The 26,935-nt window shown below is 46.4% G+C and overlaps 1 protein-coding gene across 9 annotated transcripts in view; it reads right to left on the bottom strand.

The window, feature by feature from the left end:
• Positions 1 to 339: 339 nt before the first annotated feature.
• Positions 340 to 26,935, bottom strand: part of L3MBTL4 (L3MBTL histone methyl-lysine binding protein 4) — a 433,696-nt gene continuing 407,100 nt past the window's right edge. For 5 of the 9 annotated variants that reach the window (XM_037805554.1, XM_037805556.1, XM_037805555.1 and 2 more), the window contains 3 exons: positions 12,947 to 13,116; positions 5,654 to 5,716; positions 341 to 2,069 (listed from right to left, as the gene is read on the bottom strand). In XM_037805554.1, coding sequence (XP_037661482.1) covers positions 1,902 to 2,069; positions 5,654 to 5,716; positions 12,947 to 13,116 — 401 coding nt within the window. In that variant the 3' untranslated portion in view covers positions 341 to 1,901. Of the gene's footprint in view, positions 2,070 to 5,653; positions 5,717 to 12,946; positions 13,117 to 26,935 lie in introns of those variants that run through there. The other 4 variants (XM_037805559.1, XM_037805558.1, XR_005212158.1 and 1 more) reach the window with 4 other exon arrangements.

Raw genomic sequence — 26,935 nt, forward strand, 5'->3', positions numbered from 1 at the left:
AGCTCCCTTTGGAATATGTCAAGTTTGAGGTATGTGGGTAACATAAAGTGGGGCTGTCCAGCAGATGGCGAGAGAGCTGGGTCAAGTTCTTACCATATGATCACACCACCTTCCAGGAACACCATAGTTCAACCCCAGTTAGGCTTGCTACTATCTGTTCTGGTCTAGAACCTTCTGTTGTAATGACATGTATTACATATATGATCCACAAACCTCATGTCTTCCACGGAGCCCATAAATGAGCAATTCTGAGGTTCTTTTTCATTAAAAAAACTCCAATTTAATTCCTCAAATTATTTACATCTAAATTTACTTCCCTAAGGAAATGAAGCCCAAGGAACACAGTTTTCCAAAATGGCTGACCTCTTTGCTGGCTAATGTGTGCAGAATTGCCTTTTCTCTTCCTTTTTGCTGAGAAAAAAAAGCTTCCAGGCTGTGGTGTGAGAACAGGACTTGATAACATATTTGAAAGGCCACGAGGCATGGGTTTTATCTGTTTATTATCATTTAAAATATATTAAATTTTTAGCATAGCAGAAGCAGGAATTTTTATCATACATGGTAGTCTACAAAAAAGAACACACACACAGAAAAATCAAAACAAAACTTCACAGAAACAAAAATTTACATCAACCAATAACATTAAAATTGCATCCAGGTAAGGAATCTAAAGAAATGTCTTATATACAACACACCCTTTAGAGAAGAATGTTTTTTCTTACATGACCTAAAGGTTGAGGAAATCTCCAAGCAGAACAACTTTCTGAAACCATAACATTCTTAATGAAGAAAATGGTACACTCAGGCCTGAGTCTGATCTACTCCATTTCTCTTCCAACTCAAAAACAACGGCTCTCCACTTCCACGAGGGAACTGGTCACTCTTACTATGGGGGTGTGTAAGAAAAGAGGTACTTGTCTTTCAAAACTGTGGTCTCCATGCAACTTAAGTCCCAAATACAATCACACAGAAAACTAAAATGAGGTCTGATAGCAAACCAGGATTTTTCAAACAAATAGTAGATGCCAAGCTCCTTACTTCCGAGAGCTGCCTTTCTAAGAGTGGGCCTCTGAGAGATGTACCCTGGGCCCCGGGCAGAACGCGGCTCCCTACCTCCTGACATCAGCTCTGAGCAGACGCCGGAAGGAATAGGTGTGGGTGGGCATCTGGTGAACCAGCCGATCCCAGTGTTCCGGCGAGGACCCCTGGGGCCCCCAGAAAGCACGTGTATCCCTGCTGTGGGGATGCGTTAGGGTCCCGCCAGCCTTGGCCCAGAGCCCGGCCTGACTGCTCCCAGCTCACCTGGACACACACCTTAATGTAGCTCCAGGAGACCTTTGGAGCATAGCCAAGAGATGGGTAACAGGTCAGAAGGGAGAATTAATGAATTCTGAAAACATGTGCTCATTATTATTATTTTAAAGATTCACACTTTTCCTGAGTAAAGTACACAAAAATCTCACATGAAGTCTTTTTAAAGCACCAGGCCTCCATCTTCTCAACTCGCTGCCATCCAGATGGCAAATCTGAGCAAGGCTCAGATGTTATTCTGGTGAAAACATTAACAGTGTATTTGTGAATACTGTGTTTCTAATATTTCATCACTTGAGAGTTTTATGCTTGCAAAATGGGAAGTGGTTTGTTTTACGGAGAGGGAAACGAATGAAGGTGTACGAGTGGGCTTCTTTGGTCTGTTTGTTGCAACCCAACAAAGTTGAAAGGATTAACCAAACATAACGATGTTTATGAACCTATCCATGTGCCCCAACCTCTGCGCTGGTGATGCCCAAGAGGAGACACGCACAAGGTCCAGATTAAGTCTAGATGTGACTGTGTGGAGGACGCTGGTTTTACTGATGAAGGAGCCCGGCCCTGATGCCAGGAGAAGCTGCATGAGCCCACTATCCCCTGGTGCCTGTCCCTGAGACGGCATCCTCTTCAGTGAGGTCCTGGGAGTTCCTGAACATCAGGACAGAATTATAGATCTTCAGTGCAGGGCCCAGTTTGATCTTCATCACCTTGACGATGTCCGTCTGTGTCAGAAGCAGGAAGGCTTTGCCATCAATCTGCTGCAAATAAATAAACCCGAATATAAAGCCCATCTACCCACAAGTAACTCAGGGGCAGAGCTGTGTGACACTTGAGCAGCTTGGCCTCTCTGGAGCTCAGGAGCAGTGGAGAACGAGAGCTGCCTGCTCCTTGCTGCTTCAGGATCAATGCCCTACTCCATTTTGTTTCCAAGACTTTGAAGTCAAGTTAAATTAAAAAGGTGCTCTGTCTTTGTTGCTCAGATGGGCCCCCCCCCCCAGCTAACCCAACTCAGCAGGTGAACTCACTGCCCTCCCCCATACGTGGGACCCGACTGCCAGGGGTGTAAATCTCCCTGGCAATGCAGAATATGACTCCCGGGGATGAACCTGGGCCCGACATCATGGGATTGAGAACATCTTCTTGACCAAAAGGGGGATGTGAAATGAAACAAAATAAAGCTTCAGTGGCTGAAGAGATTTCAAATAGAGTTGAGAGGTCACTTGGGTGGGCACCTTATGCACTATATAGATAACCCTTTTTAGGTTTTAATGTACTGGAATAGCTAGAAGTAAATACCTGAAACTATCAAACTGCAATCCAATAGCCTTGACTCTTGAAGACGATTGTGTAACAATATAGCTTACAAGGGGTGACAGTGTGATTGCGAAAACCTTGTGGATCACTCCCTTTATCTAGTGTATGGATGGATGAGTAGAAAAATGGGGACAAAAACTACATGAAAAATAGGGTGGGATGGGGGGGATGACTTGGGTGTTGTTTTTTACTTTTATTTTTTATTCTTTCTGGTGTAAGGAAAATGTTAAAAAAATAGATTGGGGTGATGAATGTACAACTATATGATGGTACTGTCAACAGCTGATTGTACACCATGGATGAATGTATGATACGTGAATATATCTCAATAAAACTGAATTTAAAAAAAAGGTGCTCCCTCTGTTAAACAGAATTCAATATGTACTCAATGTTCCCAGGCTAAGTTTCTATTTATTTATTGAATAAATTTCTATTTATTTAAATCTTTGCCTGAATTTATATCAAGAGCCTTAAAAATAACATGCTTTCATCTGCCAAGTAAATCTCCAGGGATTTTTATAAAGAGAATAATGTGCAATTTATACACTCTGGTGTTACAGATAATAGCAAAATACTGAAAAAACCCAGCTTTCCAATAACAGTGGAAGTAAATAAATTATGGTAAAAGCATAGGATGGAAGACGAGGCAGTTACCAAAACTCATGCTTCAGTGAAACATTTAATGACACGGGAAATTTCTGATGGATTGTTAAGCAACAAAACATGATATGATACTTTAGAATGCTCTCAATTTCAATTGGTAAATTTAAATATGCATGCACACACATGTATACAGATAAAATATTTTAAGTATTTATGGCAAATGTTCACAGAAATTATCTTGGACTGGCGGACTAGTGGTTGGTTTTTATTTTCTCCTTTTAACCCTCCTACATTTAAACAAGTTTTTCATAATGAATGCCATTGTAAGCATAAATATAAATAAAATAAATGTTTCATTGAGTTTGAAAACCCAGCATGGTCTGAAATCCCATGGTTCTCCTGGATTAGCATGAGAACCCAGCTGTGCTGCCCCTCCACAGCTTCCGGAGCTCCCAGTCTAACTGTGCCTGGCTGGCGTGTCCCACACCCATGTCACCTATTTAAATGGACTGCGCCAGCACGGTTCCTGGTTCCATAACCAAGCAGGCAAGAATGAAAGGGTTTTCTATGGCAAGACCCTCCCGTGAACCTAGCACGGTGGTTCTAAACCCTTCCTACTGAACACCGCAATCCTCGGTGTCACATCTCACTGCCACGAGCAAAGGGTCCCACCTCTGGAGCCCCTGGGCTGGGGTTTTAAAGTTTTAAGTTGTAGAAAGTTTACAAATTAAAATTTTAAAAAGTTTTCAAAAGCTTCCTGTGTGTTTATGATGTATTATCTGGTGGAGGACTTTTTCCGTGGGTAGAGAGCATATTTCCAATAGTAGAGGAATCTCCTACATTCTCACCAGCATTTTCAGGCAAAAACCTCTGCCCAAATAGCCAATCGTGGTGATGGTGGCAATGACAACCACTTGCATGGGGCCCAACAAGCTCTTAAATACACAATTCTCCCCTTCACCAAGTAAGATAGATAAAGAAATCCCAAAACAAATGACAGACTCAGTGACCTACCCAAGGTCACACAGCTGACAAGTGGCTGAGTTGGGACTTCAGTCCAGGCTTGTTGGACCCCAGAAGAGACCTCTGCTCTACCTTGCTGCCATTGGTTAAGCCCCTGCTCTGAGACAAGAGCTGGGTGAGGTACTATAAACACACTCCCTTAACCACGAAGGGATCCCCTGAAATGCATGTTTTGTAGAAGGGGGTAAGGGAGGCTGGGAACTTGCCAAGGTGACACCACCAGGCACTGAGCCTGACCTGGTGATCTGACAGAGGCACTTTCTACCCGGCCGCACAGGTAGACTCGAGCTGGGTGCTGGGTGTTGCTGAATGCAGAGCAGACTTCATAAGTGAGGCTGGCCCTGGCTGAGCCAGGTGAGCCCACCTTTCCACGGGCAGCCACCTGCACTGACCTCAGAAAGGCCCTGCTGCTGGGGTCTCTGGACATCCAGAGCTTGCTGGGCCCTCGAGGGCTCCAGGATCCAAAATTCAAAGAGAATTTGCCCTGCACTGTGCTCTGAGCTCTAGAGAGCTCTGTGAGCTGCTTTCTAGAGTCCCCAGGACGGTTGTTTTCTTGGTATGTTCTAGAGCAATGAGTGAGGCTCTGCTGTCAGATGGACGTGGGTTGGAATAGACTCTGCTCTTTTCTCACTGTGTTGACCTTCCAGAGCCTGCTTCTACCTCAGTCAACTGCCACTGTGGGTTGTTGGGAGGGTCGCAGGGCAATGCAGGTAAGGCGTTTAGCACAGTGCCTGGCCCTTGGCATGCCCCCAAGAAACGATGACTAATATTATTATTCGCAGTATCATTCCCTGGCTGCTCTAGTCTCTCCTGGGCCCCCACAGCTTTGGATACTAGTTTCAGGACAAACGTTAAGCAGTTCAGTCCATTCCCAACTGAGAGAAGGCAGGAAACCGAAAAATCCAGAGAAGGGTTTTGGGACTTCTCTGCTTCCCTCTTCCAGCTGATGCAGGGCAGGGACAGAAAGGCAGCATCACTGCCATTTTGGAGCGGGCACTGTCCCTCGTTTCCCCAGGGACGGTCCCCGGGAAGATTCCCCTTTCCCCCAGCGACGCTCATCGTGGTCATGCAGAGGCTTTGTGGCGCCTGTAGGTATTAATCAATTAACTTGTTCATTTATTCTTTGACCAAATAGAGTATTTATTGAGCATGCAGTGCAAGCCGAGCACCATAAGCATTAAAATTCCTGCTCTTCTGTGACAAAGCACAGCTAAAGATAGAAAGCCAGAGAGGGAGGCTCGGCTTGCTTTGTCTCAAACCCTCCCGCTGGGCTCCTTGCCTGCCAGGAGCCTCCTTTGGCTTGCCTCCCCCAAATTCTCTTACTCACACTTAAGTAAATGAAAACAAAGCGCTTCTGGGTCTAGAAGTATAAGATATACATTATAATTTTTACATTGCTTACCTCTTTCTTGAAGCACTTGGCATACTCTTCACAGCCCAGAAGAGACTGTACAAATTCAGCCACCTACAGCGCAAGATGAAAAGCCTCATTTAAGACACGCACCTGAAAGCATTTCGTGGGTTGTAGAAACTCAACATTTGAGTAAAATACACTTCAGCTCCCTCAAACACTTGGGATTTAAATGGTAATTATCACGTCACATTAGCATTAGCCAGCTCAGAAATTAGATGAAGCTCTAGCACCTTCTCCGTCCTCATTACCAGGCTGACCCACACAAGGCTACGGTTGTAATTCTAACCACACCAGCCTCTGCCTCTTCTCTCATCTGATATCCTGCACTCTGTGGGGTCAGGGAGGCAGCAGCTGGCACTTTCCACAACGATGGTCAGGAGGAAGAGTCTGCCCACTTTCCCTTTAGGATGCTTTAGGGCCTGCCTTACTCTTTCTGACCCTCCAGCACCTCCCAGGGCCCAGCCGCTTGGGGTTGAATTCTCATGTTAATGATGATGAAGTTGACACCGGGTGGCTGGATGATAACTTTCAGGAGGTCACACACCCAAAGCCAGCAAGTGGCAGAGACGATTTTGGAACTTACGTATTCTGACTCCAAATCCAAAGTTCTGGAGAATCCGTTTTTGAGGCAGACCCAGGGTCGGTACCCAGCCCCTTCCTTAGGGAAAAGGGTGGAAACTTGAGCTTGCAGCAGCCTCGTGAGCAGAGCACAGATATGGAAGATCCTTGAGCTCAACTGCTGTTGGTCATCAACTTTCAGGAGACTCAGCTGAGGTTTCTTTGTAACCAAATCAGCTAGATCATTGACTTCCGTTTCCCAACGGCAGCCATTGGGAAAAAATCCTCCTGTTTAATAAGTCAGTTCCTATTAAAATTCATTTGGAACTTTTTGCCTGATGTGTTCTTTGGTCTTGGGGTTGAGTCAGATTGGAGTAGTTTCCAACTCGATTCCCCACCCTCCCCCTCGCCTGCACATGGCCCAAGTCATTTTTCATAATAGAGATCGGACAAAAACCCGACTCTAAGCTCAGGAAGCCAGTGAGTGTTCTCTTTGGACACTTTCGGAGAGTTGACTGAGCAAACCTGATGGAGTGAAGATTCCCAACCACCACCATGACGACCAGATCCTGGGTGCTTCTGGCTGGGCCTGGCACTGTTGTACGAGGGGAGGAAAGGCAGCTAGAAAGCAACAGTAGTGGGATCTTGGGAGGTGATGGTTTTAGGTGGACTTACCCTTTTGTTCTGGTTTTTCTTTATGGTTCTCTGCCTCTTGTGTCAATGGAATTGTGTACACCCTCCCTTCTCTGATGGGGAAGGTTCATAACCAGGTCAGTGAGGCCAGGGCCTTCTGCTAACGTGCTCAACAATCAAAGGGCTCTGGGCTAACCAGGCTCCCTTTGAGATCCTTCTAGGAGATGTGCTGACCCCTTTGGTGATTTGCAGAGTGGCGGTCCAGGTCAACACCCAGAGGGCGAGTGCTGGGGCCTGACACCTGTGTGCATACACACCTGGGGCTTTGCTCTCCCTTCTGTCTCACGGCCACATTTAGTCTGTGCTGATACCGAGATTTCAGATTATCTTTTTTTTTTTTAGAAGCAGCCAGCCTGTTGGCATCTGCTTTACTTGCCTCTGACACAGCAAGTATATTTTATTGTGAGTCATTTTACAATCCTCCTTTATAAAGTGTGGGATGATGTGATAAGGATGTGAAAACCTCACAGACACCAATCCTCACGCTGCCACGGAGAGAAACCTGCAAGCCCTGGGGGCACCGGGAAGTGCTGGGGCGCCTCACGCCAGCCTCTGTCCCTTTGCAAGCATAAGCTGTTCCAGGTGAGACCCGGGCACTCAGGCTGTAAACATGCCAAGGAAGCTGAGGCTGTTTGCTGAGCTAATGAGGTCTTCATTCCTAGGTGGACAGGAAGCCTGCAGCAGTGTTCGGTATTTGTAGGGAGTTATTACAGCCTTGGAAATGCTGCTGGAGAAACCTTCAGAGACCTGACTGCTACGGGTGGGGGACAGTGGCTCAGGTGTCTGAAGCATGGCCACGGCCGTGCTTCGTGGAGACAGAATACTGCAGGGATTGTGGGGTGGAGGGGACGGCAGCGCCATCATTCCCCAGAATGCTCTCGGGCCAACACGTCTGCCCGAGCACCACGACGTGAGCCACCGAGCGGGCTGCTGGGAAGGCTGTGTGGGAGCAGGTGGAGACTGGACTGCAATGAGTTTACTGTTAATTAGTGGTGGGAGGATAAGGGGAAATGGTGAGTAAATAAAAGCTTATAAATCACTACACTACATGCTCAGCTATGTTAAAATCCCTAAGAGATTTAAAGGCGATGGGCTGGAGGAGGGGGTAGACTAACTCGGGTGGGAACGCAGGACAGGCACAGTGTCTTCACCACAGCGGTTATGATAGGGTGGATGGAGAAGGGAGGGAATCAAAGGAGCAAATCCCAAGTGGATCACACAGGGCACCAGAAGCCTGCCTAGCTAACCAACATCTTGAAGAAAAGAAAGTCCTTTCAAGAGGAGCATGAGAAGGAAACTTTTTCATATTACTCTTTTTCTTATTAATAATATGAAAGGTGAGGCCGATAAAGGGAGTGCACGGAAAAGCAGCGACAGGGGCTGTGATTCCCAGGTGTGCAGCTGTGCTGCTACCAGCTGCAATAGGAGCCCCTGGAGCCGTGGGTCTCCCCGTTACATGCTGCAGTCACCTGGGAGTCCCCCAGAGAGTCCAAATGAATGGAGTTCTGGGTATATTTTTTAAAGGTCCCAGTTAGGGTTGAGGATCATGATTAGAGAAGGCTTGAGAGGCCACCTAGCAGGGTCTGCGTGGATCCTTGCTGGATGCCGGGCTTGGGGGGAGCCCCCCGAGGAACTAGACGCTCCCACCGGGCAGGCAAAGAGTGGAGGGCGGGAGGGGCTGCAGCGTTAGGACCCTGAGGACCTGGGGACAGGCAGGTGGGAACAAAAGGAATCAAAGCAGAGTCCAGGAAAAAGGCTCTAAAGCTGGGTTTCTCAACCTCAGCACTGCTGACATTTTGGGCCAGATAATTCCTTGTTGTTGGGGGGCTGTCCTGTGCATGTAGGATGTTTAGCAGCATCCCTGATCTCTACCATCTGGATGCCAACAGCACCTCCCCTCCCCAGTTGGAACATCCATAAATATCTCCAAATGCCCCCTTTGTGTGTGTGTGTGTGTGTGTGTGTGTGTGTGTGTGGTAGTCGGGTGTGTGTGTGTGTGCAAAACAGTTGAAAACCACTGCTTTAAAAGAATCTTCTGGGATTGTTCTTTCACATTTCTTCTGAAAAGGGAAGAGGGGCTGAATGGCATAGTAGGAAAAAAAATTGAAAATGGAAAAATGGAACTAGGGATGAGTTAAAGACACTATTGTTATATCTCAGCCACTCAGTCCAGGGGGAGCAACAGGGACACTGGTTTCCCATTCAGGCAAGTGAAGTGGCTCCTTAAAGAACATGTGCAGAGAACTTCATTCCCAGTGCAAGTGCTGAGTTGCTTTGGCAGTCTGCGTATGTCTGAACTTTCTTTTCTGAGCAAACAAATGAAAAAAGGATCACGTTTCCCCCTTCTTAGCATTGTTAGCCAAGAAATCACTGCCCATGTCAAAGGTAAATTGGATTTTTTAATGGGAATACACAATGTGTTAAATCAATCCACAGAGCACACAGAGCCCGTGCCACTGAGCAAGGTGCCCTCAGTGTATGCCAGGGGTGGCTGCATGCCCGCTGTGCCCGCTGAGAGGCCCTGGTCCTCTGCTCTACTCAGACCATGCCCCCTACATCAGGTCTGCTAAATCACGTGTCTGGAATTTTCTGTCTTTCTGGAAAGAGATTCTGAGTATATTCTCTTTCTTTATCCAAAGTAAATAACAAGTTCCATGAAATCTACTGAAGGAGGTTCTTCTGGACACAGATTTTTTAAAATGCTAAGGTCTTGATCATTTTTATTTACTCCCTGTAACAATAATATTTTCAGGCTGAAATAAAAAGCCCATTTTGCTACAAATTTTCCAAATATAGAGTGGCAATTTTAAAACATGGCAGAGTAATATGAAAAAGTTTACTTCTCATGCTCTCCTTGAAAGAAGGACTTTTTTCTTCAAGATGTTGGTTAGAGTTAGAGAATGGATGAGGTGGGCATGAACTCTGTGACAGGAAACTGTCCCCCATCGTCCCTCCACACAAGGCAGCGTGAGGCCGTGCTGATCTCTGCAAGGCCATGGCAGGCGCCGGGACCTGGCTTCCACCCGGAGAAGCTTCCTGAGCTGAGGGAGACCGACCCACGGGGGTGTCCCTGCCTCCCAGGAGCCCGGTGCCCAACGGCCAATGCTTGCTGTGTTCTAGAAGGGCAGGGAAGGAGGGAATTCTAGGCATGAGACAGCAGTTTGGGAAGATGGATAAAGCTGACGCTCCCAGGCTTTCAGATGAGCTCTGCTTCCCCCCAACCTACTTTTTCTGGCATCCTTTCTGGAGCTCAGCAGGCCTTGTTTTCCTCAGTGGGGCTCTGCTGCCCTAAATCTTTCCAAATGGTGGTGCTCTCCATCTTGCTGAGCCTGTAGCCGTGTGCCTGACTGCACTGGCCAAAAGTCCACTGGGATCCTGTTTCCAGCCTGGGTCTCATTTTTTAACAGCATAGTTTATCATCTTTTTTTTTTTTTGTTTTAAAGGGCCCAACTGTAAAAGGCTGCTCTGCTTAGTTACCAGTAGCCTGAATTTTTCAAGCCTCTCCTTTCTTTATAAAGACTGCTTTTAAAGTGACTGTCATCTTTTAAAGTTAGTGAACATCTAGGGTGCACTTGTTTGAGACCAGGGCAATTTATATATTGTGCTTTAAAAAGCTTTTTTAAATATAAGAAATAAAAGTCATCTCTATGTGCACCAAGCATAACCGAGTTATTTCTGTGGCTGTCAATTTGCATACAACTTTGCCTGGTCAGATACCTGGCAGGAACATACTACAAAGAATTCATCTACCCATGCACTCATCCATCCTTCTGTCCTTGCATCCACCCACCCACCTGCCCACCCATCCATCCACCCACCCACCCACCTGCCCACCCATCCACCAATCCATCCATCTATCCATCCATCCACCCATCCACCAATCCAACCATTCATCCAGTCATTCACTTATTCAAACACCTACTTTGTGCAAGACACTGTGCTGTAGCGATGACAATATTTAGCCCTTATTCTTAAAATATTATAATTTGCACAAGAATATAAATTCTGTGCAAAGTCTTGTTGACCATGATCCAGAATAAGGAATACACTTTACCTTGACACTAACTTGAATGTGTGCACAGGCCCACACATCTCTAACAGCTGAAACAAAATTTCACAAAACAATAACCTTTAGTGCATATTATGTGCTCTCATCTATTCCTGTCTTTCATTTTATAACCACTAAATTGGCTTCACAGCCTACCTGCAGTGTGCCATTCACTGCTCTAGCAGAAACAGCCACAGTAGCGAGGAGTTAAAAAGGCAGCCAGCACCACTCTGGGAGGAGTTACAAAGGCTCTGGGCCTGGCCTCCCTTCAGGGGTAACAGTGCAGAGTGGAAGTCTTCCTCCCAGTCGGACAAAAGGGAAGGTGCTTTCAGGTCCTCTGCAGAGACACTCCGTGTTGACCCTCACTGAAAGGCATTTCATGCAAGGATGAAGAAGCCCATTTCCAATACGCTCTGTCCCTGGCTGCTGAGCATCCAGTGCCAACATGCCCAATGCTGGCTCCTTCACTCTAGATCCTCTCCGCCTCTGTTCTTCCGTGGTGCCCCAACCTCCACTCCCAAGGGTCTTAGTGCCCCCTCCCCAGTGGTCATGAGGCCTTAAGCAACTTACTTGGTCTCTCAGTGCCTCAATTTTCCCAAAATAAGAGTACTTCCTTATTACCCTTATATGAATATTGCTCTTCATCACTGCTGACATCAGGAGAGAGGCCCTGCCCACCTGCCATCCTTGAGCATGCCGTACTTCCTCACTCCATGCCCCCTCCTGGTTTTCCCCCCAAATGGAATGGCTCTGCTGCTTCTCTCTGCTTAAATATATTCCCCCTTGGCTTCAAAATCCAGCTGTCAGCCCCTTGTCATTCAGCAAACACACAGAGGCCCACCCTGCTGCACGATGGGTACTGGGTAGGGTCGTTAGCCCACTCTGTTCCAGGGGTGATGGGCAGAGGGTGGGCAGCCTACCCTGCTCTAGGGGTGGTGCTGGGCAGAGGGTGGCTGGCCAGGCCGGCTATGAGGGGTGCCCAGGGTGAAAGGGTTGGGGAGCAAGGCTGGGTCCAACCTCCGACCTGTGTGTGGCCCACCTCGCTCCCCCTGCCCAGCCCATCTCCTGCCCCAGGCTAGAAAGGAAGACTTAAACCAAGCCTGAATTAGGTTAAAGCAGTAAGTACTCAATGAACACTTTGTGATTAATTTAATTCCAGCTCTAGCACAAATCTTGTCCTCAGAGTGACCAAGGGTTTTCCTTCATTTTTACAAAGTTTATCAATGGCCTCACTAGTGGGAACAATACCTTTATCAAAAGGAATTTCAGTCAAAGAGCCTCTGTTCCTTAAAAGAAAACTGCTACAAAGATGAAGCATTTCTACATTGCAGTAAGCAATGGGACTTAACCAATCCTTATTAAAAACCAATGTTATAAGGCACCTTTACGTTAAAATTGGATCTGTTTTCTCCTTCTGTACAGCATCTGTTGCAACATTGTGATCAAATGTACTTTAAAAATAAACTGAAGGCTGGCCTGCTGTCCTTGTGGCTTAGGATGAATAAACAGGCAGCAGAGAACTGCGCAGTTGTGAGTATGCACGGGCTCTCAGGGCTGCGTGGGCTTTGGATTCTCTCGGGGGACAGAACGTCTGGGTTCAAAGAAGAAGCTGCCTCAGTCATGACGAGGGGCTGCTGGGACTGGAAGTCCGAGGTGCTTATACATGTGTGCTGCCCCAGGTTAAATGTGGGGCAGGACCTGAGGCTTAAATCAGACAGCAGCAGAGGGCAGCTGGGTGGGGGCTGGGCTGGGCTGAGGCTAGGGTGGGAGGCCCAGGACCAGCTGCCCCAAGATGGACTTGCCTGCTTTCCTCAAAATCAGGCCTGCTTCCCCCCACAAGTGTACGGAACCTGAAACAGCAGATGCAATGCTTGGGAGAAAAAAGGCACTTTCTCAGGTGTTAGAGAAGCTCTGGAGCGAGCGGGGCTAAGGCACTTGGCTGCAGCAGGGCACGCCCAGCCCCGGGCCCGGCAGCACCTCACCTCATCCACGGTCCAGCCAGCCACTTCCCTGGCCTGAATACCAGCCACGCCTGGAAGCAGCTTGCAGTGCTGCTCTCTGACGAGGGGAAGGTCCCGGAAAGGGTGGGCCGACAGGGCTGACATGAAGACCGACTGGTGCAGTGCCTGCTGCGCCTGCCCAGCTGGATATTCTGAAAAAGAGGCAGAGGAGAGTGAAGCCGAGGAGAACACTGAGCTCCAGAAGCCACGTCACGTAAAGTGCAGGCACAGCCTCGCCTCCTGTCCTGCAGGATGTCACACCATTGCCCGGAGGAGGCCCCATGCACAGCCTGCACCGCTGATCTGTTTCCAAGCAATAGTACTTAAAGACAGATGCTACCCGGGTTCCAAGACTGTGGCTGTCGGCCAACCAAGTTCAAATGATTGCTGTAAGTCACTGTTTGGTGGCCAAAGAGAAACTAGCTTGTCACGGCCCTTGGCTTCTCTGTCCTTAAATCAGAGTCAGGGGAACGCAGAACTACACAGAATGTGACTATCAAGCTGACTGGCATCCGGAACCATCTGGGATGTGTATGTGCACAAAGAACCATTTCTTCCTGGAAGCTGCTTTGTGTATCTCCAAAGGTGATACAGGCCCGGGCTCCCATCTGGCTTCCTAAGTCCTTTGGGGGATACTGACTATAAAACGTGGCACTGGGTCCCCAGGGAGGACCTGGGGTGATGTCAGCTGCAGCTGTCATCCCCCACAGTGCCTGATGCACACACCTGGGGGAACCTGTGTGCCAGCTGGGACTTTAGGAACGAGCTGCAGTGAGACGTGGCTCTTAGATGGGGTTCTTCCCCAATGTCCCCCAGTTCTAAGAGCGCAGGGCAGGGGCTGCTTGCTTGCCCAAGACTGGCAGCTGAAGAGCATGGGGTAAAAATTCAAAAGGATCTCAGGGCACGCTCTCCAGCCTTACGGTACTAGTTTTTCACCTTCATGAGTTTTCTACCCTCACTCTTAGGTTATATCCTGACATTTAAGACCGAGTCATGAGTCTCAATTCCCTAATTATTGTACTTTGAATCTACAAATGGAGCAAAAACATTATGAAGATTTCAGAGAAAACTGACGTCTTTATAATAAGATATTTTTAAAGATACTTTCAATACACATTAGCAAAATAAAACTTGGTATTTAAAGAGATTCTGTAAAGAAAGACCGCAAAAGGAAATATTTTAAGCCCTCTAAAAGAGTGCTTTTCCTAATACAAATGGCAGGTTAAGTAAGCAGTAGCCACATAATTTAAAATCTATTATGATGGTTTCTGTTTTACTAACGGAGGCCTGAAAAGATGAAGTATTATTATGCAAATATTTCCACCTCAAGTTAATTACAGTTTTTAGTAGCTGAGGCTGACCTGTGCTTTGCATAGTTATGTGCACTCACATACCCCTTAGTTGTCAGGAAGATTCTAGACCAAGAAGGGGCCCGTCAACCATTGGGCTTCCCTGTCAAATACTGTGATTGCGGCTTGGCACAGATACCCTACAGACAAACTGGTGCTTGTTGTCTACACAGATAAAAAGACAGCAAAATTGCCAGCTTCTCCCCAATTCTTATGCTCCAGTTGCAAGGAGCAGCAAATTCATCTCTAAATGCTGATTGTCCAACACTGACCTTTTAGTATGTAAATAGGTTATCTCTCTCCCTGTAGTTCAGCCAACAGTGTGTAAGGCTGCGGGTTCTGAAAGGGAATCTTCACATCGTCTCCGAAAAGCCAGCATGTTTACAAATGTGAATGCTCTTTAATGAAGTTATCAGGTTGGACAAGGGGCATGTACAAAATGAGCCTTGAAACCCAAGGTTGAAAGCGTCACGAGAGCAAGTCCCACAGGGACGATGGTGTAGAAATAATTGAGGGCTTCACGGGAAACCAAGAGTTAAAGGCACGCACTCTCAGGGATTAAGATCTGAGCCAGAGCCAGGCTGGGTTCTGGAAAAGAATCAGTCACCCATCAGTTGGTTGTTTTGCTGAAATTGCATGGGCTTATAAAAAAAATTGCTCTGTATCTCACACCCAAGCCCTGGGTAAATCAATCAAGTATAGGCTTCAAAACATACAGGACTCTGAAAAGCTACAATTAATGAATCTTATAACTTGGAGGTACAACAATGTTGAGCAACAGTGAGCAGATTCCTGTGATTCACAAATAAAGGTTGAAGGCATTACAGATATAAAAAACAAACAAACAATGAAACCTGTATGCTACCAAGTGAGAAAATTTTCCACATCATAATTTTGGAAGCAAACTGTCTGCTTGCGTGCTGATGTGTGTCTGCTAGCAACTGCTTGCCACTGCCTAGGCTGGTTCTGGGTTCTGGAAGGTGGCAGAGGGAACTTCAGTTAGTTCAAATGGCACAATGGCCTCTAGGTTACAGTAAAGGTAGGGAGTTCCAGCTCCATAATGCACACTTGAATTCAGGCTGGCTTTATGCTATTTATGGCTTTTGAATATGGTTAACCATGTCCCTATGAAATCCAACCATTTGTTTGAAGAGATGGGAAATCTAGATTTCTCGAAGGCTGAACAGAGCTCAGTTTGGAAGCCTATGGGGGCTGTGGGAAATAGTCTTTAAAGGCCAAGGTTCGGGCTGAGGGGAAGGTCAGTGCCCACCTGCTGGGTTGGAGAGCCCCTACCTGGTGTCTGGAGTTTTCATGGTGATGAGGGCTGAGCCTGTTTACCTGCAATCTCAGGTTCCGGGAACAATCACATGAATCAGTTACATCTCGAGCACAGACAACATGTTAAGCTAAGTCAGTTTTACACCATGACAAGAAAAAGCTAGAAAGCCAAATTTTCCTGCTCAACAAGACATGAGGTGGGTTAAAGAGGCAGTCCCTAAGTAGGGAGTTGGGAATGGCCAGTCCACCCTCTCCAGGACATGAGTGCAGCTGACAATGCCCTGCAGCGCTGGTGTGAGGGGAAAGATGATGTGTGTAAAGCACTAGCAAGGCCCCCAACCCTGCTATGTAGTAGCTGCTCAACACAGGTGGACACTCCTCTAAACTTGACTGCAGACTCTGTGAAGCTAGAATTGATGTTTTATAAAGGGAAGTTGCATAATTTGAAATTTACACACGCAAGACTCATGTTTTAATAGTAACAAAAGAGAGAGAATGCATTTTGGGGAGGGGGTCATGGTGGATGTTTTGCCATCTTTGTACCATCTGCCAGGTCTAGTTTCTTTAAAGCAGGAGACTTTGGGGTGGGATATTCAGGTCTAGCTGGAAGAATGCTTGGCCGAGCTTGCTTCAGAAGCACAGTGGCCTGGGAAAGGCCAAGTTCTGGCCCCAGACTGCCTGGATTTGAGTCCTAGTCCCCCACATACTGGCTGAGCGATCACGGATAAGATCCTTAACTTCTATGCATCAAGGCTTTTCATCATTAAAATGGGTCATAATAGTCCTTACACCACTGAGTTATGATTAGAATAGCTCCTGATACGTATTAAGTGTTTAATATGATTTAGAGATTACATTACTGTTATAAGATATAAAGATAATTAAGTTCTACCAATAGTGAATGTGAGGACATAAATTAAGTTTCCAAAGCTGGTGGGGCTAGTTGTGCCTAAAACCTATGAAAGCTGAATTTCTGACAAATTTACGATCTTCCAGGCCCTGCTTAGATGTCACACCCCAGTGGGCCTGGAATGACAGTGAAGGGGACACCAAAATCATTTGCAGAAGATCTACTGGAAGGAAAGGACAGCAGGAGTCACAGGACCCTGTCAAAGTGGTCCTGGGATGTCTGTTTCCCAGCCAAAGGGGTGTAGATGGGTGACAACTGCATCAACACTGTTAAAATTCACTGGGCCTGCCAGCTTTGACATTGTGTGGCTCATGACGGGCTTTTCAAAATTTGGGATGATCTGCATTATTAAAAATTACGTGCATAAAATTAGACCTTTAAAAATGTCCACTTAAAATTAGCATACTTTAAATTTTATAAAATGTGAGCATACTGATTTTAATTTTTAACCAAAGCGAGCACAGCCCATGTCCTGTTAGACGCTCGCTAAATAGTTGTAAATCAATGAACAAATAGGAGCCTGTGATGAAGGTGTACACTGTCCTTAGAGGCCATTCTCATTCAACCAAAAGGATCACATTCTTCGGCCTTGGGCCACATTGGGTAAAGAGAAGCTTCCAGATTAGAAAGCATGCCCTTGTGACCAGAGGGCAGAAAGAGTATTCCCCACCAGTGACATACGTGCCTCACCCACAGGCCGGGCATCCTGTCTGTTTCCGCCCCATGCGGCTGAGTGGTGCTTCCTGCCTCCCGCTCTCCTCCCACAGCACCCCTTCAGGCCACCACGGACATTCAGCCGGCAAAGCAGCCCCCACAGTGCAGACTTTGAGCATTTTAATTAATCAAAATATTCTCTGCACCAGAAAGTAAAAAAATGAAATCTATAAGTAATCCTGTGCTTTCCCCCAGCACAAAAAGAAATCAAGCTACCCCTAGACAGTAAGACACCTTCTCCCTTCCAGAAAACAGAGCACCTAATGCATGTCACCTCAGTGGTTTGCCATTTGAAAAACAGTTTGGCCAGAAGAATTTTTCTTTGTTGCCATTTTTCTCTTATCCATATTTCTTTTGAGTTTTATGCCTTTTTTAAAAATTATAATGGGGCATTTAACGGTTTTGACCAAGGTGTAGGATTTGAAGCACTCTCAACCTCCCAAGGCCAGCGTGTCCAGGGCTCTACCCAACCCCAGATCCCTGAAGGTCCCGCACTAGAGCCTCGGAAGGCCCAGCCACACATCTCCCTCTATTTGGCAACACTAAGAGAGCAGGAGATAAAGAATCCCATCTCCAACTGTCTGCAGAGGCCACTGTGACACACTGGAATCCAATCCCTGGTGGGACATAAAGGACTGAGTCATCAGGTCTCAGTGGTAAGAGCTGCTTGCCCTCAACAGTGGGGAAGGCCTGGCTGCTCAGGAGTGACACGGGATGCACGCGGGCTGTGCCGCGCCGGCTGCTTCCCAATTCTGCAGAGTAAAATAAGAGTATTTAGAAACTAAAGGATTTTAGTTCATCTGAAAGGACATGAAAGTAGGTCTTGGATTTCTTCTCTGCCTCCTCACTCGTCCTTCTCACTTCTGTTCTATCCCCACAAAAGGAAAAAAAAAAATTCTTTATGGAAACGGTCTTTAAAAATATGACTGTTTCTTCACAAAAGCCTCACACGACAAAACTGAAGTGGGTGAGTCACAAATGGAAAAGCCGAGCCTGCATGACTGGGCCTCCAGTTATTTTTAATCCCACTAAAAACGGAGGCCCATTGCACAAGGAATCTTCTCTTCAATGAAACGGGGGAGCGAGTCCATGTGTTCTCTGCTCCAGAAAAGGAGGAAATGAAAACATAAAATTGCAATTGGTCTCGATACCTAATTACGTAATTTTTCTCACCTACTGTATCCTCTGCGAGAGTCACCACCTGAATTTCCTCAACTTATCAAGCACTCAGTGAGAAGTTCCTCTGTTTGAGGCACTGTGCTCCATTATGGACTTCCGCCAGAGAAGCAAGGAAAAGTTCGGAATGGGCTTTTCTCGATAATACTGTTTCTTCCCGTGCTCATCCATTTTCAGTCTGTGTACTTGATATGATCAGAACCATCGTTACATCTTGTGCCATCTTCTCTTGATTTTGATGCTTTGGGCACCACTCAGGCCCTCCTCATTTCCATCCCCTTTTACTCCCTACACCCCCCAAACAAAAGTTAAAAACAGAGCAAGAGAAACCCAGACGTGATCAGCAAGATGACTTCCTGTGCCTGCATGGCAGCAGGAGCTCCTCAAGAACAGGCATTTAACTGATGGTGGGCGTGCTGCACACTGCTGGTTCTTTTTTGCCAGATCACACCACCACTAAAATGAAGCAAGCTTTGCTTGCTGCACTATGTTCTATTTTCTCATACCCTTATTATCTAGAATGTATGCAGTTAAATCTCCAGAGTGCTCTAACTGTAGCTATTAGGCGTCCCTCATCACAAGCCTGTTTCCCCTCAATAATTTTATATTGACGTGGGGTGAAGCAGGGAAAAGTCAGAGGTTTGCTGGTGACCACTTGTGGGCCATCAAGAGCATCAGAGGTTGGATGAGAACCTGGGATGTTCTGTATCTGGGCTTCTGGCACAGGAACCCTTGGCCACAGGTGGCTGTCGAGCACTCAGAAAGGATGCTGGTACAAAGCGAGGTGTGCACTGGGTGGAAAGCATACTATGAATTTTGATATCTTAGTACAAAAAAAACCAGTAAAGTATCTCAATAATTTTTTATCTTGATTACATGTTGAAATGATATTTTGGGTATATTAGGTTAAATGAGATACGTCATTAAAATTTACTTTTTTGTTTTTCTGTTAAAAATGTGGCTTTTAGGAAATTTAAAGTTATATATGTGGCTAGTATCATATTTCCATTGGAGAGTACAAGGCTGGATGAGTGCTGGGCCCACTGCTTTTCTCAAGACTTGCCCTATGGCAGGAAGATGCTAGGTGGCTGGATCAATGAACATTATTCTTGTTGAACTAAAGATGGTCTTCTGCCCAGCCCCAGTAACACCCCACATGGCAGAAGGCGTGAAGACCTGAGAGGGACAGTCTGTAGCAGTCTGTACCTCTATCTGGAGCTCTTGTCTTGGCTCTACCACTACTTAGCTGTGAGACTTTGAGCAATATATCTGGCACACAGTCAATGTTCAATAAATATCTGTTGAATGGAGAAATGAAGGAATGAATCAGGAAAGTAGAAAATTTTTTTACTTACTATAAAGCAAAGTGCAACTTGCAACGCTGAATTTGAAACCATTCAAATTGCAGATCCCAAATCACTGAATCCTACAGGACTTTGTGGTGCTCTAGCTCTTCCCGTTCCTTCCCAGGGCCTGTGAATTGGCAGGGGAGGAGTGAAGGGACAAGAGCGTTGGGGTCTCCAGATTCCCACTGCCATTTCCAAAGTACCCCTCTTCCATCCTCGTGTAAAGCTGGGAGGCTCCTCCATTTGGCTTTACAGTTCATCTTTGTGCCTACTCAAGTGACCCACTCATCTTGGGTCCTGCTTCCTCACTCAGTGAGCACTGAAAGGCCCACCCACAATTCTCCCTTTTCGGTCCAGCCTTCACTCCGGGGGATCTGCTCTTCCTGCTGGTCTTTTCCCTTAGTCCCCTCTTGATGTTCCTCTCGGTTGGGTCTGAAGACATGAAGCCTATCTTCCTACAGGCAGGCGCCTGCTCACGCTGGCACATAGTCCTCCGCCAGCCACAGTCTGCTGCTCTGCCATCTAGGAAGGGGCTGGCTCCCCTGAAGGCCAAGCTTCCTTGTGGATGGGCCTCCATGCCTGCTTGCAGTCTGCTTGTGTCCACATGTCTCTTCCTTTTTCCCAGGCTTCTCTCTACTTCCTCCTGCCCCAGGCCTGGCTGACCCATGGGTCAGTCTCCCTGGCTTCCCCTGCCTTGCTGGCTCCTTAGAAAGAGATCTTTCTAAGGGATCTTACCCCATCACCACTGGATCCAGATGGAATCAGACCTTCAACAGGCAGAGAGGGACAGACATAGCACACTTCCCGGAGTAGAAACAGGTCTCCTACTCCATGAATGGATGGGCCTTTGGCTCTTTTTCCTGAGGGCAGGGTCCTAGTCCCTTCTTTTGATCCTGTTTGAGCAAATACCCTGTTGACGGGGCCTCCTATCCCTGGATGTCCATCCCTAGGGTTCCTGAGATCCAGGGGCTCAGGATTGGCAACTACAGAGGCCGATCCCAGGGCACTCCCACAGAAGCACCTTCTCCCTTCCTATCCTCAGGCCTCTTCACTGTCCAGCCTCCCTGTGCCCTTCGGGTGGGTGAGCCAGGCCAACTCGGGTGCTCCCTCAGGAGCCACACCTCTTGCTACCCTACACTGAAAGTCTCTGTTTACTTTTCAGTGTCTACTAGTAGAGTGCACATTCAAGGGCAATCGTTTCCAATCCATCTTTGCATCCCTGGGGTGTAGCCCAGATCTGACATGTGGTATGACACAGGAGAGGTGGTTAATACACGATGTCACTTTAAGCCATGTGAGGAATTTCACTGCAGACACACGTAACGCAGTGGCAAATGCTTCCTTAGTCTGTGCCAGTGAAAACAACGAGTTTCCATCCTGTGGGCTCCCATTTGCCAAATATGCTCATTACTGAAAATGCTGGGGATCGTTTGTGACTTGGAACCTAACTAGTGCCTTAATTTGATCCTCAAGAAGCAGCTATCTCCTGGTTTCATTGAAGAAAAACGCAGAAATACCCGTACTAACTTTTGATATATTAGTCATCCACCAGAAGACTTGAGTACACATGTTTTTTGGTGGCTAAAGGATGACCTTTTAGTTTAATATCTGGTTCACACTGTTGGAGACAACATTAATTAACTTCTTTTGATTGAATACTCTGACCGAATCATCACCCAGCATGTATTTTTTACATCCTCTGCAAGAGCTTTTTCCTTCTGTTGTGAAGGGAAGGCCATAATTAAATGAGCAGTAGCATCAGCTTGGCCGGGGAGTGGGGTCGCTACCCTCAAAGTAGAAATCCTCCTGACATGTAACTCCTGGCTCTATGTGCACACTTAGAGGGGCAGCAAACCACGCAGGGATTGGTGTGACTTCTTAACCTTGGGATTCACAAATCTGAGGCCTCGTCTTTACATGGGTATGAGTATGATACAAAAGAAAACATTACGGTGCACGAAGAAACAGTTTACTTGTGTTTTCATTCTGGCAGTGGATGGAAGTGCTGGACTGAACGAAAGAAGAACCCCTTCTGGCAGATGGATTGGGAAGTTAAACCCTTTGAGTCTGGAGCAGTTCAGGGGCCCGTCCCTTGGGTGGCAGCACCCTGTGAGTGTGTGCCAGTCTCCCCACCCAGCAGCCAGTTTCTGGGCTCTGACAATCAAAGCAGTTGAGAGGGGCAAGGGAACTAGTGCAAGCTGTAAAACTTAAAATCCTTACACACCCCATCTCTGGGAAGGCTGGAACCTATTTATTTATCTCTGCACGCCTTCCCCTCCACCCCATCTAGCAAAGCACGTGGTAGAGAAGAGGGCTCAGTAGCTATTTGTTGATAAATGACGTGGGGTGAGGTGGAAAGCTCACTGTCCTCTTCAGTGATGGAGAGCCTGAAATCCCCTGCTCTACGCTCGTGTCCTGAGTGATTGTCCCTGTGGCCTCTGCCTTCTTTTCTCTCTGTATTGCACTAACCCCAGTCCCTGGCACACCATTTAAGCAAGAAGCCCTTGGAGGTTCAACTTGATCAGAGGCCTCTAGGTCAAAAGACCCTCAAGGTCCACCGAGCCGCCGTGTTTCTCAGGCTCACGTTGAGGTGCAGCCAGCCCAGGGCAGGGCCCATGCCTCTCATTCCAACGTCCTTGGGCAGAAGCACATGGACAGAACTAAGGGAACGAGGCCGAGCATGGCAGTACCACCAGGCCAGGCGGGCACCTCGCCCCAGGGCACTCCTCAGGGAGCTGGGAACCAAGGGACCAAACCTTCTCCAGGTGACTCCACCAGGGGTGGTGCCATCAGTCTCTTTTACAGAAAATGCACTGGTCTCAGGGACACGAAGTGACTTGGCAAAAGGGCAAGGGCAGAGCCTGGACGTGAACTCTAGCCCTTTTGTTCCCCTGTGAGGCGTTCCTTTCTCTGACCCTTTCTCCGCCAGTCCTTTAGTTGTGGATTTTTGGGGAAAGGGGGGATGGGATAGCCTGATCATTTTGGGAAAGACAGGGATGCCTATTCTTTAATAAGGACAGCCTCTAAGATGCACTAAGCACTGAGCCTCTGACAGATCCTTTAAAGTATTGTCAGATTTATCTCAAAATTAACATCTTTCCAGGGATTCACATCGACTGGCTAAAAGAAGCCTACAAGCCATGGAAATGAAAGATGTCGGCATTCTGCTGGGAGGGGTGGAGACAGCAGTGCCCGCTGTGTAGGAGGGGTGCACGGCTGCTCACCAGCTCTCAGCCAGGCATGGGGGCTGCCTCCGCCTGGGCAGGGAGCTCAGCCTGGGCCCTTGCTCCCTCTGAGGTATCGATGTGTGCACAGATGCTGTAACTGAGAAATTAGGATTTAAGAACTGATTATGATTACTGAATTATTATACAGATATTCCTTTTTACTTTCTGGTATATTGGAGTCGACAGAGGGAAATACCTGAAACCTGAACTGTAATCCAGCTGCCTTGATCTCTGATAATGATTGTAGAGCCTTTATCTTGTGCCCTTGTGATTGTAAAAACCTTGTGACTAACCTTCACTTGTACCCATTTATCCAGTTTTTCACCTTAAAGTCTTATGATCAATAAAGTCAGCCCCTAATGTTTATTAATGAAAGGTCTTGGGTCAGCTCAGAACTAACCCACCCCAATTCCAAAGTTATCTTGATAACCGAAGTCAGATCTAACCAAAATGGGCCTGCCTGACATGCACAGTAGCTTAGACTTTAACCTACAAGTCACCCATACCTCATCATAATACTAAAAATCACGTTCATCATCATATTAAGGCTGTCATTTTCTTACATACGTTCTGTGACTAAGCATGTAATCGATCTGCGCATGCTCAATAATTAAATCACTCTAATTACATCATTTGGAGACACCATGCTATCTTAAAACTGCCCATCTTCTGCTGCTACGAAACTATCAGAATTACTGCAGTTCAGGAGACAGATTTGGGACCAATAGGCCATCTGTTCTCCTGCTTGGCATCTAGCAATAAACTCTTTCTCTCTTTGAAACCCTAGGGTCTCAGGAATTGGTCATTTGAGCGCATTGGGCAAAAGAATTCATTGCCTTGGTCCAGTAATGCAAATGAGAGAAACTGGTACACGCTGCTAGGGTGCTCTGAGTCCAAGGGGCTTCTCTGCATGCCTTGAGAGCTGGTCTGTTTCCATGCTTCTGTGCTCTGTCCACCTGTGTTTGCCTCTGGATGCATCTTTCCTCCTGCTTTGGGAGAGGGCGGACTTCCAGAAGCAAAAAAGTGTCCCTGGATGAATTAAAACCAAGCCCCTCCTCTCCTTAGGTGTTCATCACATCTTTTCATTTTATTTTCTCTTGTTGAGAACATATAAATTTAAATTAGGTTGTGGACTTCTTTTCACATTCCATTTCTGGATAAATTCAATGAGGAAGCAGTGTAGGGGAGATTTTCACAGAGGTTGCACATATTTCCAATGTTTTCTCTGCTTTTCAGAGAAGCAAGGCTCAGCGGCAAACGCCTGGAAAGGCTGCTTCTTGTGTGGCTCCTGCACTGGTGGACCCTCATCCTTTGTTGCACACACCATGGAGAAAGAGAGAGTGGAGAAAACAGGAACCCAGGCAGCCACTTCGTGCCCAGATGGTGGCCACGCCATGTTTCCCTACTACTCGGCTTCCTGATGATCCCCTCCTTCCTGGTTTCCAGGGCTTTTTCTGTTCACACAAAATGTGCACTATTACACATTTTGGCATGAGCCCTTCTCCAGCCCCCTTACCCCTTAGTGTACTTTGGGTTCCCTGACCTAGTCCCAACCTTCAGCTAATTATAGAGAGCACAGAGGGTTGGGAAAATTGGAAGATAGATGGGCAATACAGAAAATACAACAAAGGCTAGCTGTCTTTGTTCTATTAGTAAAAAAAGAAATGAGTATTTTTCATATTTTACAGACTGAAGTCTTTTCCTTAAAAATGATTGGAATTATTTTTACAAAAGACACTAACTTGCACTAACATTTCAGAAAATTGATTTGTTTTGTAGCTAGATAAAATATTTAAATGACTCCATACTCTTCGTTACATGATTTAGGTCTTGTCAGAAACTCAGTTCCAAGGTGTACGAAAAGCTATTATGCTCGGTAATCTATTTGACCTTCTCCAATTTATTAGCATTCAAGAAAACAGAAAGCTTTAACTGTTCTTGGTTATTTTTTATTTTTGTGTTTTGAATAAAAATGGGAAAGAGAAAAAGAAAAAAGGAAACCTCTAAATGTTTAAATGGCAGGAACGAGTACGTGGCACAAGTTATGAACAAATTACGGAGCAAAGAGATAAAGGAGGAATCGGAGCAGCCCACTACACATTGCATTTTGACCTCAGTTTTGAAAAAGCAGTCGCCCAGCAGATGGAAGCATCAGTTCCAATCTGAACAAGACCCGGGCAGACCCACTTCCCAGCCGGGCCACTATCTCCCTCGGCCTCCGCCCGGCCCCGGCTACCTGCCCTTCTCTCATTTTCTGACAAGTCCCTTGATAGCCTGACTAGGTGGTCTCTTCACTAAGCCCAGAGGTTTCTGTAGACTGTGCAGCCCTGATTCCCAGCTCTGCTGAGCTGAGGACACAGACAGAGGCTGTCTTTCAGTGATATGTTCACTTAAGAGCCAAGAATGTCCAATTAGTCTGAAGCAGATCTCTGCCACATGAAATTCCCACCCTTCAGTCAGAATTCCAGGTGGAAGAACCGAAGCCTGGGGCCTCACAAAGTCATCCAGAGGCCACAGAAAATGCCCAACACACAGTCGACCCACAGGCTTTTAGAAAGAGCAGGCAGAGAAGGACTCTGCAATTCCCAAAACTAACCCAGAATACAGTAAAGCTCAGCAAAATTAAGTTTATGATCTTATTGTATTTACATTATACATTTGTTTCAGATGCTAATTTTACACATTGAAAATCTCTTGCAAAACAGACAGTCTATCTCATTTCCATTAAAAACACAAGTGCCAGAGATTGGATCAGAAATACGTTTATCACCGCATGCTGGGGGCTGGGGATGAGATGGGACAATAGATGGTGTCCTGGAATTAACTGATTGACTAGTGTTTCTCGAACACGATATAGCAAAAAAGACGCAGATTTGAAAACCGTATTCTTACTAAGGTTAGTAAATGCTGTCTTCTTCCACATAACTAGTTCCAACCTGCTCTATCAGAAATGGAAGTAATAACCAAGAGGCTTTGAGGACGAAGGCAGAAAGGCGACAATTCCCTTTGGTCTTTTACTTCCATACATGGAGGATACTATGGCAAAATTGATGAGACTCTGCCATGAGGCCCTGCTCCACCCACCTCAGGGCCTTTGTTTCCAGTAAGAAGGGGACTCCTTCCCTGTGGTGACATGGTAAGCCTCTACTTGTATACAGAGCCCCACTTACACTGCTGAGGAAAATTACTGCATTTGGAATCAGTACTTTTCTCTAAAAGGCTACCTTCTACTTGAAGACACTGTGGAAGCAGTGTCACTAGAAGGAGGTCATGTTTTAAGAACTGTGTGCGTAAGTATACTCAGATGATAACCAATCGCTGTTAATGAATCAGAGAAGTAAGGAGGTAGCACCAACAACTAAAACAAAAACAAAACCCTTTTCTTAATGACCAAGTATAAAAGGTAAAGCTGTAGATATTTGCATGTTTGTGTGGGCGGGTAAGGATTTAAAAAAAAAAACAAAAACTGGTGCTGGAAAACATGAGACTTTTGATAATGCTGGCTTTTGGAGAAGATGCTCGGGGTAGGCTGCCGGCACACTCTCACGTCCCGTTGGCGGTAATGGGCATATTAAGAATCATTCAGCACAGCTTCTAATACACTGTTTGAAAGAGAAAAAATTGAGGACAAGATTGAATGGTGACAAAACACAATGGCAGTGACAGAAAAAGTGCCTGAAATAAGTGAGAAACAGCAAGCTTCTGAGGCCAGGTGACTGCTCCTGCTTCCCAAATAAATTGTGCATCCTCAGGGCATAAAACTGCTCCTCATATATTTTTCAGTCTTTCTTAAGTCTATATCCTTATACTAAATAAATATTCCTCACTGACGCAGTGACACTTCACTAGTCAAGTTTTATTTTAACCTGGGACTAGCAATACCATTTGAAGTTTCTTAAGGGCCATGTAAATTTACTAGGACATACCAGTGGATGCAAGGATAAGTAATTTTGGCCACATTTCTAAAGTGT

This window comes from Choloepus didactylus, chromosome 16 (genome assembly GCF_015220235.1).
Source record: "Choloepus didactylus isolate mChoDid1 chromosome 16, mChoDid1.pri, whole genome shotgun sequence".
Taxonomy (NCBI): Eukaryota; Metazoa; Chordata; class Mammalia; order Pilosa; family Megalonychidae; genus Choloepus; species Choloepus didactylus.